Source organism: Cyprinodon variegatus, unplaced genomic scaffold, assembly GCF_000732505.1.
Source record: "Cyprinodon variegatus isolate N-32 unplaced genomic scaffold, C_variegatus-1.0 Scaffold362, whole genome shotgun sequence".
Taxonomy (NCBI): Eukaryota; Metazoa; Chordata; class Actinopteri; order Cyprinodontiformes; family Cyprinodontidae; genus Cyprinodon; species Cyprinodon variegatus.
Genome location: NW_015150815.1, coordinates 491,183 through 503,682, shown reverse-complemented (window position 1 = coordinate 503,682; position 12,500 = coordinate 491,183). Strand labels below are relative to the sequence as shown.

The 12,500-nt window shown below is 40.3% G+C and overlaps 1 protein-coding gene across 1 annotated transcript in view; it reads right to left on the bottom strand.

Moving 5' to 3' along the window:
- LOC107092020 (sorting nexin-18-like) overlaps positions 1–6,358 on the bottom strand; it is a 12,784-nt gene extending 6,426 nt beyond the window's left edge. Inside the window, exons 1-4 of the mRNA XM_015386292.1 lie at positions 6,117–6,358; positions 5,144–5,969; positions 4,758–5,051; positions 1,796–2,178 (exon numbers count right to left, since the gene is read on the bottom strand). Coding sequence (XP_015241778.1) covers positions 1,796–2,178; positions 4,758–5,051; positions 5,144–5,969; positions 6,117–6,168 — 1,555 coding nt within the window. The 5' untranslated portion in view covers positions 6,169–6,358. The remainder of the gene's footprint in view (positions 1–1,795; positions 2,179–4,757; positions 5,052–5,143; positions 5,970–6,116) is intronic.
- Positions 6,359–12,500: the final 6,142 nt, after the last annotated feature.

Sequence of the window (12,500 nt, the reverse complement as noted above, 5' to 3'; positions counted from 1 at the left end):
TGTAATTTGAACTCTCGTAGCGCCGTCCTGGTGGGAAACATCTACCAGAAAGAAGAAAGGGAAAAAGAAAAAAGTGGGAGAGAGAAAAAGAGGAGGAGGGGAAGCTAATCTAATCCTAAAGCTGCTCCATTGCTGCATTCCTGCAGTCCGGGGGCAACATGGGACAAGAAGCCCATGAATCTCTGCTCATTCAAATCAGATGTAAAACCTTCAAGTCGCACGCAGAACCAGGACTGACAACTCAGAAAAGTTAGATCTACAAAGCTGAAAGTGTGAGAATTCCTTCTCACACTTTGATGTGATAAGTTTTAAAGACAAAATGGTTTAAGCCCTAAAATTTGGTTATATAAGTAAAACTATACAATAAGCTATTTCCATACATTAAACAAGTCCAAATAAACCTATAGCTGTATTTTTCTATCTTTTTCACTAAATTAATGTCTATAGAAAGTGGGACTAGACTAGTGATCTTTGTACTAATTCCACCAGCCTGACGGTAGACTAAACTATGCATTAGGCCAATGAGGTCATGGCTGTTTGTCTGCTGACATGCAGAAATCCTGACAGCAGGAGTCTGCACTAACTCAGCAGGGCTTATCTGCACTCAAATAGGGAGACTGATATGTTGGGGAAATTTTTGAGAATGTGCCCTTATAATTTTCTGGTGATTAAATGCATCCAAGCATTTGGTTCTGTAAACATGCGGATAAAAAGGCTTTAATTTAAGTTCATTAAAGTTCAAAGTCAAGACATTTACATTTTTTCTTTGTATTTTTATATGTAAGTTAACAGAAATAAATTTTAGGAAAATAATCGAAATCTGCAGATCAAAAAGTTGGAAAAACTGGATAATGATCGGGAAAAGCCTGATTGGTGCTTCTTATTCATCTTACAATTTAAAAATAATAAATAATATGTTTTGTTTGACAATTTCTTTTCAGGGTTTCCTGAAACGTTATGGCGTTGCACGCGATTTAAGATTTTAAACTGCTTAAATCACTGTATTATCTATTAAAATAAAATAAACTCCAGTCAAACAGAAGGTGATGTTATGTCAGTCACAGGGAAGTTTCCAATTGTGGTTGTTTCAATAGCTTAGAGCTGACATTGTGTCATGAGAACAGACTAGGAGAATTGGTGCCTCTAGGTTTGGCAAACGTCTGGCGTTTGCATGCCAGCAGCAGCTCCCTCCTCCCAACCTGCAAGGCACCAACAAGCTAACTGCCCTGGAAACTCTTTGTGAAGGCTGGTCGTTGAGTGTGAGCATGGGTGTGTGTTCCTACATGGAGGCTCAGGACTTGTGTTACAATGACCCGCTGGCTTCAGTTTTCAACCCAGATTTACTCAGCAGTTGGGTAAATGAAAACAGATGTCCTAGTTGGGGTGGAAACAGACAGTAACTTTGCATTATTTTCTTGCTCTACCTTTGACGTCATTAATGGAGAAATTAAGGGTTAGATGCGCTTTGAACAAGTCGTAAATGTTCTTTTTTTAGATGGAAAATCGGGCAGGATTTTTAAAAGTGACGTTTTTGCCGTCTGGAAACTGGGAGGCGCCGGTTATTCAGGGCAGAAGTAGGCCTGCGCGGCTTTGTCTTTACCCCTTCTCACATCTGCATGTAACTTCAGAGGCATTCCTCTCTCATTACTCACCACATTATTTGAGCAGTTCTGAAACAATGTTAGGACGACGTATTTATAGAAATATACAACAAAGAAAGATGTAAAAAATCTATCTTTGCTCTTGATGAATGATTAAAATGATTTCATTCAAAGAAACAAAGAGTGCTCCCCACCTTTCTGCACATGGATGATGTCAGGAAAGTTGGACAGATGTCCTCTGTAAAGGTCCAGCAGATCAGAAATTGGTTCCAGGTCCTGGCGTGGCTGCTCTGCAAAATACTCCCCTATGGCCTCATAGGCTTCGCCGGTGTAAGAGATGGCCCTGTTAAGGCCTGCCGAGTAGACCTGCTGATCCAGCTCAAACGCCTGCGCCAGATGCTTGAAGGACTGCCCCACCTTCTGGTACTCCTTCTTGAAGCCCGTTATCTGTTTGCGGGCAAACTCATTGATGGACGTGTTCACCACGACAATGTTCTCGTCCATTTTCTTAGTGAAGCTCTTAAAGCCTTCAATCTTGTTCTCGACTTCCTGCAGGTCCAGAGGGACGACTGGTGTGCTGAGACCAAAAACAAGCAGAATGGACAGTCATTTTAGCCTTAATGAGGTTGATTTGAAACTGTGGTGGTTTTAATGGCTGGTTATTCTCCTGCAGCAGTGTTTCGCAGTGAGCTTGTCACAGGTATGACGCAGACATTTTTGACTTATCCCCAATTTTGAAGCCTGGTCTGTGCTGTTATTCACAATACAACACAAAAGGGGACAATCAGAAACTAATTGTGGGTCTTGACACAGCCAAGGCCGTGCGGAAGTAGGGGCAAGTTTGTGTGACAACGGAGGAGCATGAAGGCGAAAAAGGGCAGAGATCCAGGTGGAAAAAGGGTCCTAGCGTTCTCGCGCACCTTGCTCTTCTACCCAGTCAAACTTCACGAGTTGTTTTCCACAATGGCGGTCCTACAAACAAAACAATCCGGTAAGGAACCTAACAGGAAATACGGATAGTGTAAAGCGAATGTAGATTTGACAAATCAGAGGCCTCCTGTCTGCGGTCACCTGCAATTAGGGAGAGGTGCAGCAGAGTGTCTGCGGAGGGGGCGGGGTCGTCTCTGCGTTCATTGTGACACCTATGCAGACGACCTGGTTTCAAAGTATAAATCAGCCTTTAGTGATAGCGTGCTATTTTTGAGAACCAAATAATAATTTGAATCCTGCATGGATTGGGAAATCTCATGGGCAATCTGTCCTGGCTGCATTTTTGTAACAACTATAAGCAATTTTATCCAGTAATTTTGTCAAAACTGATTGGTAAAGTCTCAGAAAACACTGTATACACCCCTATTTGTTTGGTATTGTCTCTTTCTAGATGAAAACCTTGTCAGAACTGTTGCTGTCATTGACTTTGGGCATTTTTCTTTAGTTTTCTTTTATATAGAAATTACTAGGTATCTGGTGCTTTCCTGTTTAACAGAGTTACTTTCCTAATTTGAAGCCCTGTTTCCATTATTGACTCTGTCTCATCTCTTTGTTTCTGTCTTTAGAAAATAATCCCGTGTTTAGCTATGTTCTATTTTGACAAATATATTTAAACGATTACATCTGTCATTGACTGTTTTTTCCCCCATAGAATGTTATGTGCTAAGTTCAAATGTTTTTCCTGGACACAGTCATCGGCTCAGGAGTTGCTGCGATTAACCCTGAGAACGCTTTGATTTGAACTTCCATAGAAAGTCCTCCCAGAGTGGAACAGACTGAGTCTCTTTATGTCCCAACAGAGAGGTCACTCTTAAGGCTGATTTATACTTCGAAACTAGGTCGTCTGCGTAGGGGTTGCTGTGAATGCAGAGACGTCCCCGCCCCTTCCGCAGACACTCTGCTGCACCTCTCCCAAATTTGAGGTGACCGCAAACAGTGCCACAGACAGGAGGCCTCTGATTGGTCAAATCTACATCCACTCTACACTATGCGTATTTCCTGTTAGGTACCTTACCGGCTTGTTTTGTTTGTATGACCGCCATTGCGGAAAACGACTCGTGAAGATGGACCAGCTAGAAGAGCGAGGTGCTTGAGAACGCTGGGAGGCTTTTTCCACCTGGATCCCCGTTCTTTTTTGCCCTCATGTTTCTCCGTTGTCACACAAACTTGCCCCCACCTCCTCACCGCCTCGGCCATATCCAGACCCACAGCTGGTTCGTGATTTTCCCCTTTTGCGTTGTGGCGTGGAATAAACATAACACAGACCAGGCTTCAATATCGGGCATAAATCAAAAATGTCTGAATTGGTGGTATTGCATTATAAATTGGATAGAATATGATGTTGTGTATTTACCTCGGAATTTTGATTAAATTAAATTCTATTTAAATGGATTTATAAGTCTTAAAAGCTCATTCAGATGATATTTGCAGTGAATCTGAAGTACATTAAAAATAAAGTTTTACTAAAAGAAAAGCATGCCTCCTGGATCAGGTCTTTTTTGCTTGGTTTTGAGACTCAAGGCATCTTGTTTCCCTCCATGAGATCTATCAGACTACCCTGCACATTAAAAATTGATCAAATGCCACTGCATTTCTTTCCAATGATCAGAGGTCAACTGAACATGTAAATGACTCCCACTATGCTTTTGAAGAACAACCAGCAATACAAAGAAACAACCATCATACAGCACCGTTGGAATGATTCAATGTCTGACTGATTGTTTTGTTAATCCAAACAGCTTGATTAAAATGGACTGCAGACACACACAAAAAAAAACATTGAAAGGATAGAAATGAATGCAAAGTTCTATAATACATCAATACAATATTTACCAATTGTTTTGCAATAGATTCCCTCAAGTTTGCCATTACTTCTTTATTACTATGCATTAAATATGTGACAGGAATGATCAGGATGCAGCAAACTATCTTTAGAGACCTAGAATGACCTAGAATTACAGACAGTAGGAGCTACAAGGATGTGTGTAATATTTTTAAATAAGAAAGAAATTTGACTTGCAGACATATTTTATTCTTGCATTCCTGAAACACTTATACGCTCCTTACAGTATCTGCAACTCAAATAGTGGCACAGAGAGGGATGGGTTGTGGAACCAAGGTATCCCTGATTTCATCTTCTGCAGTGATAATGGATGGGTTTCTTACCTGATCGTCAGGAAGAAGTTTGCCCCGACCAAGTCGTCCCTCTCTGCCTTCCTTTTGCCCATTTTCCAGGCTTTCTCGTCCGCTCCGCATGTTAGGAAGTGCTGGAAGACGTCGCAGTGGGCCAGGACGGGGTGACTTGTCATGTGGTTCATCCACCAGATCAGGCCCTTCCTCCTCTTAGAGATAAAGTCCTCCTCAAAGCGGCCGGTAGCTTGCTTTTCTGGCAAGTGGGGCACTGAGATGACAGGGAAACGCTCGACGAGCCGCGCGTAGAGCCAGTCAAAATGTTTATACCTGCAGTTAAAGGGGTTGGAAACAGAGATTAGGTCGAGAATCCAATGGGTCGGCTTCAATGGATGGAAAAGGAGATTTCTGAAATTGCATACCTGCGGTTGACTTGTACATTTGTGTGCGTTGGGGTAAGACCATAAGACATGTAGCTCTTCATGCCTTTGAACTTGGTCTGCTTGGTGGGGTCGTCAATTGTGCATGTGAATGGATAAGGGTCCTCCTGCCACTCCGGTCCATACTTCCCCATCACCACGCAGATCCTGTCCCCGTCTTTGACAAAAGCAGCGGCCTCCCCAAGCAGGAAGGCTTCCCCTCCGGACTTGACAAAGGTAGAGAACCTGTTGAGGTTCCTCCCCACTGTTGCCGAGCTCTTCGCCTGCTGCTGCTGTTGGCCGCTCCCCCGGCTGGGCAGGGAGGTAGTGACCGGGTACGATGGAGGGCTGGTCCCGAAACCCTGAGGCTCATACTGAGCAGGAGAGCTTTCATCCCAGTCATCATCCCAGTCGTCATCGCTGCCCTGGCTGGTGTTGAAGCTGCTTCCTCCACCACTGCCGACCTTGAACTTCCTCTGCGAGTGGGGGTCAGGCGACGCGTACGAGCTGTGGCTGGGGGACTGGGTTATGGTCTTGGGGGAGGAGAAGCCGTTGTTGCTTGTGCTGGAAGTGATTTGGTCCCTGATGATGTCAACATAGGAGGCAGGGAAAAGGCCAACCTCACCCCGGCTGTTTTCCCCCTCCAACCAGCCCTCCAGCTCCTCCTCACTGAACAGAGTCACCAACTCATTCTCTGCTATGGAAATCTCTCCTGGGTTTTCCGCGTGGAAATCATACAACACTCTGGCTTTCAACGTCATTGCTTCAGATTTACTCATTTTATCTTCTGATCTAAGATCTTTAAGGTTTGCAAAGTTAAAATATCTTCCTTAAAATGTTCATAAGAAGTAAAAAAAAAAAAAAAGAAAGAAAAGAAACACTTCAGCTTGCAGCTTTATCCACTATAATCCAAATGAAACATTATATCACAACAGAGGAAGGAAAGAAAACAATCAGCTTTGTATCCAACACCCACCTCCCCTCTTCCTCTCTCCTTCTGCGCGGCTCTCCGTGGGTTCATATATCATCTATTTCCACGCAGATCTCAGGCCTGCTCAGATATTAAATGTGTTTTCTTCGAGTGGAAAACACTCCATTGAAGTTGAGAGCTGACAAACCTGTCTCTGCTGAGAAAGTGGAGCGTTTCCTGCATATAGAAGTTCCTCTGGGATGCTGGGCTGCTTAAAGGCTCCAGGCTCAACACGTAGCGGGCTGAGGAACGGAGGGTGGAGCCAGCTGCAAGTTCAGGCAAGTCACTTTACAGGGCATGGAAAAAACTGTGACCGGGTGAGAATTACGCAAAAAAAAAAAAAAAAAGTTTGTAGTCAGCTGTGATGTCATCCGCGGCTTCTTGATTCAATAATCATAAAATTCATCATAGAATATTAACATTTTGGGATTATGTAACCCGACTGAGGGACCAGTTGCGGCTCATGGAAACTTTCGAAATATATATATTTCTTTTCTTTACCAATAATCTGACTAATGTGTACAGAAGAGGATTAGGGTCTCTGAAAAAATAAAAAAGTTAACAGATTTTTAAATATTACTTCAGTTTTATATGGGAAATAAAATGATGATAAAAGGAAGTCAGAATTCTGACTTTTTGTCTTAGAATTCTGACTTTAATCTCTGAATTTAGAGACTAGCTCTCTCAACGCACATCTCCCACATCTCTTCCTTCATGGTGCCCATCAATTCTAATTCTGATATTAAAGTCAGAATTCTAAAAAAAAATTCTGAATTCTGAGATTAAAGACAGAATTCTGAGAAAAAAAGTCAGAATTCTGAGATTAAAGTCAGAATTATGAGGGAAAAAGTTAGAATTCTAAGATTAAAGTTAGAATTCTGAGAAAAAAAAAGTCTGAATTCTGAGATTAGAGTCAGCATTCCGAGATTAAAGTCAGCATTCTAAGAAAAAAAAGTCAGAATTCTGAGATTAAAGTCAGCATTTTGAGAAAAAAAAAGTCTTCACAAAGCGCTTTCTTGTTTTGTCCACTAGAGGTCAGTATTATCAAATTAATGTCCTCCTCCAGTTGACACGTTTTGAACTCTTTCCTTTCTTTCAACAATCTGAAGTATTCGGAAATGTTTAACATTTATTTTCCCCCATTTTAAAAGATAGTTGGTTACAAATACTAATACTAACATTACAATTACTACCTATGATGAGTATATGATATTTATTCAATATAAAATTATTTACTAATTAAAGATATAGTGGAAGATTTTTGCAAACGTTTGAAAATACCTGACCTCTCCACTTAAAAGAAAAAAATAAATAAGTAAAAATGCACAACCCTATACCCGCTCCAGAGAGGAAAGGCCTATTAAATACGTGCGAGTGCGTGCACAAGACCATATTTCCTCGTGCACGCTCGTTTAAAAGTTGTTTTTTGCAACACTCATACAAGCTTTCTTTCCAAAAGAAGGTTTGCAATTTTTCCACTACCATGTCAGACTCACCACCGTTGACAACGGGGTCGAGCAAGTAGGACAGCCTTACGTAAACGTCACCAGAATGATTGTCAATTTGGAGGACCACTTATTTTGATGATCCACCTGGAAAAAAAAGAACATCCTCCACTATAGCTTTAAGCCTTGTTTAAACACCTCACTATCCCTCAATATGGTTGAAGAGCATATTTTTTACCCATTGGAAATCAGTGTACCAGTCATTTGAAGCTTAAATCATCTTTTTATGTTTTTTTTTTTGACAGGACAATACTTCCTCTGTGCTCCAATGGTTTCCACCGGTCTCCATCCAGCAGAGCAGCATTTGGATACGATTGAATTGATGATTTATATTATGGATGCACAACTAATAAATCTGCAAATACTGCATAATGTTTTTTTGGGTCAGTGTGGAACAAAATCTTAAAGGGATATAACAGCTTTAACCTAGCAGATGAAAAAAAACTCTTTTTAATAACAAGGCTGGAGAGTGTACATTAAAATGGGAATGGGGCACCATCTGCAGCACATTGCTTGTTGCTGTAGTGGGAAAGGAGGCTTGTCTTGGCTTTTCTTGACACACTATTGCAATGTAAGGCTATAATCTAGGTTTTTCCTATAACTGGTCCCTGACTATAGAATCAGATGCAGAAGAGTCCTAAATACCATCTGGGGTCAGTAGAAGTTTGTGGGAGGCTGCATCACCCAGAAAAGGGAAAAGAGGAGCTACAGTATGCCGGCCTCCTGTAGGAATTCCTTATGCTGAATAAACCAAAGCTGTTTAAAATGGGACTCTATTACTTTAAAGTCAAGGCTTTCAATTCTGATATTTTTTGCCTTACATAGAAAAGTATTTTTTCATTCAGAAAAATGTTCATTGATGGTGCCATTTAATTTCAGCATGCCTTTCAAACTGTTGACCACAGAACTGAAAATACAACCAGGAAAATAAGTATTTGAACACCCTGCTATTTTGCAAGTTTTGAAGTTTAGAAATCATGGAGGGGTCTGAAATGGTCATCGTAGGTGAATGTCAACTTTGAGAGACATAATTTAAAAAAATCCAAGAATCCCAATATATGAATTTTTTGACTATTTATTTGCATGATACAGCTGCAAATAAGTATCTTAACACCTGTCTATCAGCTTGAGTTCTGATCCTCAAAGACCTGCTAGTCTGCTTTTAAAAATGTCCACCTCCACTCCATTTATTATCTTAACCTCTTGGACACTAGGCCTGTTTTCGAGTAATATGCTTGAAAATAACATGCCCAAAATGAATTGAATATATCTCAAGAACTACAGAGTTTATTTTAATTGTTTTGGTATCAAAATAAAGGCAAGACCCCAGAGAATATGTTACAGGTCTAAAAAACCATCTTGGGACGAGTGCTGAGGACCCAAATTTGGGTCCTCGTGTTATGAAAAGGCTAAATTAGATGCACCTGTTTGAGGTCGTTAGCTGCATAAAGACACCTGTTCACCCCATTCAATCAGTAAGAATCCAACAACTAACATGACCAAAACCAAACAAAGAGCTGTCCAAAGACACTAGAGACAAAATTGTACACCTCCTTAAGGCTGGAAAGCAGATTGATGAAAAATGGTCCACTGTTGGAGCAATAATTAGAAAATGGAAGAAGCTGAACATGACTGTCAATCTCCCTCAGACTGGGGCTCCATGCAAGATGTCACCTTGTGGGGTCTCAATGATCCTAAGAAAGGTGAGAAATCAGTCCAGACCTACATGGGAGGAGCTGGTCAATGACCTGAAAAGAGCTGGGACCACCGTTTCCAAGGTTACTGTGGTTAATACACTAAGACATCATGGTTTGAAATCATTCATGGCATGGAAGGGTCCCCTGCTTAAACCAGCACATGTCAACGTCTGACTTAAGTTTGCCAATGACCATTTCGATGAACCGGAGGAGTCATGGGAGAAAGTCATGTGGTCAGACGAGACTAAAATAGAACTTTTTGGTCATAATTCTACTAGCTGTGTTTGGAGGAAGAATAATTAGTACCATACCAAGAACCCCATCTCTACTGGGAAGCATGGGGGTGGTAGCATCATGCTTCGGGGGTGTTTTTTTCTGCACATGGGACAGGACTGCACTGCATTTAAGAGAGGATGACTGGGGCCATGTATTGCAAGATTTTTCCCTCAGTGCATTGAAGATGGGTGGAGGCTGGGTCTTCCAACATGACAATGACCCAAAGCACACAGACAGGATAACCAAGGAGCGGCTCTGTAAAAAGCATATCAAGGTTCTGGCGTGACCTGACCAGTCTCGACCTAAACCCAATAGAGGATCTTTGGAGGGTGCTTTAACTCCATGTTCCTCAGAAACCTGTGTGGATGGAGTGGGCCAAAATCCCACCTACTGTGTGTGCAAACCTTGTGAAAAACTACAGGAAACGTTTGACCTCTGGAACTGCAAACAAAGGCTACTGTACCAAATATTAACATTGGTTTGTTAAGAAATAATACATTGTGATTACGGCATTCCTTTTTTAGATTATGTCTAACAGATGACAATTTCAGACCCCTCAATGATTTTGTAAGTGGGAGAACTTACAAAATAGCAATGTGTTCACATACATCCCAGTGCTGCATGTCCTGAGCCCAGTAACATCATAAATGACCCCTCACACCCCCAACATGGATGGTTTTCCCTGCTGCCTTCTGGAAAGAGACTTTGAAGCATCGGATGCAGGTCCAGCAGATTCCAGAACAGTTTCTTCCCCACTGCCATTAGACTGCTGAATGTTATGTAAAATAGGTCATTAAAAAAATAAATAAAATCTCAAATGTTGGAACTGTAACTGCACAGTCAGATGTTTATATAATTTTTTCATCACACTGTTTTTATCTCTGCTGCTTACCTACACTTTAAGAAATGAAATAGTTTAGAGAGCTGTACACAACAAATTTTATTTTTGTTTACACTTGTGTGTTCAAAATGACAAAATAAAACCCGACTACTTATTTTCCTCACTGTATATTTTTTGCTCTACATTAGACTTGTTAACTTCTTATCTAACATAAAGTTCTGGATTAAAGTTCCTCTCGGGTTCTGCTCGTCTAACCTGCAGTGTTTCACAAAGTCCAGTTCTGAGCCCATTATTTACATTTTATATTTTTCCCACAAGCTGACATTTTATTTTCTGATATCTCAAACCACATCTCTGCAGATGACATCCAATTATACATACATTTTAAACCGTAGCAGCTAGATGCTTTTTCCACCCTCATCAGTGACTGATCCACGTTAAAAAGAAGTCTGTCAACAACTTTATGCTTTTGATGTCAGGGATGGTTTTAAAAAGGTGTTTCAGTTTTTTTCTGTAATTTTATAGTGAATAATTTTCCATATTATGCCTATTTAAACCTTTTCTAAAACTGAAGTTACAATTGTACAGAAATGCTAATTTTTGTTGCTGAAGATTTAAATTACTTTTAAAAGGTTATTTTTTTTTATTCTCAAACAGGGAGTATTTTTCGTTTTAATTTCCAGTTAGCAAACACAAAAAAAACCCCCATTACAGATAGAGAAGGAAGATCTAAATACTACAACTGAGTATTTTGGCCACATTGAGTAAAAAAAAGGGGGGAATACTTTTTTCCTCTTCCTCACCAAGTCAGTTAAGACAAAATGTTGAGAATGAAGTCAAAATATTGTGTTTATATATTGAATAATATTAATAAACTTTTAAAGTGCCTAAAACTGCACAGCATCATAAGCTCCCTTTAAGAGGATGTAGGCTTAAAATGTCACCAAACATCGAGCCGATGTTTTTATTCAAGTCCACTGACGCCATTAATGATTTTATCCATCTTACTTTTTCTTTTTTTATTGACAGCTCAACTTTATTCTCAACACTATATTTCTACTTTACAGACCTGGTGTGGAAGAGGGGAAATAAATCCCTCCCTCAATTTTTACTTTACCCTCAATGTGGCCCTAATACTCCGTCGTAAAATACTTTCTAAGATGTCATGTAAAGAAAAAGGAAACATTAAGTTGTACAATTTTAACAAAGCAGAAACAAAAAATAAGGTGGACTAATTACAGCATGATTTCAGTTTAAATATTTAAGCATTGTATTCAAACCTTTTTAATTTGTTAATATGACTTCAAAGAAAGCAATAAAGTTAATTTAATGAACAAAAAAAGGTTTAAAAGTTTGGTTGATAGAGGTATTCTTTAGGCTATCCAGAATTTCTCAAAAAAAAAAAAAAAAGAAAAAACCTGAATGGGGGGGACCCAGGATATCTGGTTGTCTTTCCCCAATCAGAAAAATGAGAAATAGATTCAGACTCTCCAGGGATTTCTTTTAATAGGATGAAAGAATCAAATCTCATTACCTATGAATTAATTAAAAACAAAGGGAACAATAGGACTTTCTTTTTGTCTCAGGGAGACCAGGGGATCAAAGGTCATGACTGTGGCTCCAGACGAGGAATAACAGGGAGGATGAGGTTCCCGAATGAGGAGTCCTGAGTGATGAAGAAGCCTGAAGAATGTGTATGAGCATGCTAAAAATAAAAGACAGAGAAAAAAAATAGGGTTATAAAGACGGTGGATGTAGGCAGCTAAACTCTTGGTTTAGATCATTTTCTAACCTGCAAAGCAGCTCTCTGCTGGGCAGCGATGTGCTGCAGCTCAGCGCTGTCTCTGAACTCCTTCATGTTGGGTCTGGACAGCGGGATGCTAGAGGATGAAGGGATGGCAAGATGTAAACATGTTCACAAGAAGTGCTGTTAAATCTTTGCTGCACCAAACCACAAATTTGAAGGTTTAATTATTCGATATGGTTTAGTTTACTTGAGATCATCCTAATAAACCAATAGGAAGGAAGGAAGGAAGGAAGGAAGGAAGGAAGGAAGGAAGGAAGGAAGGAA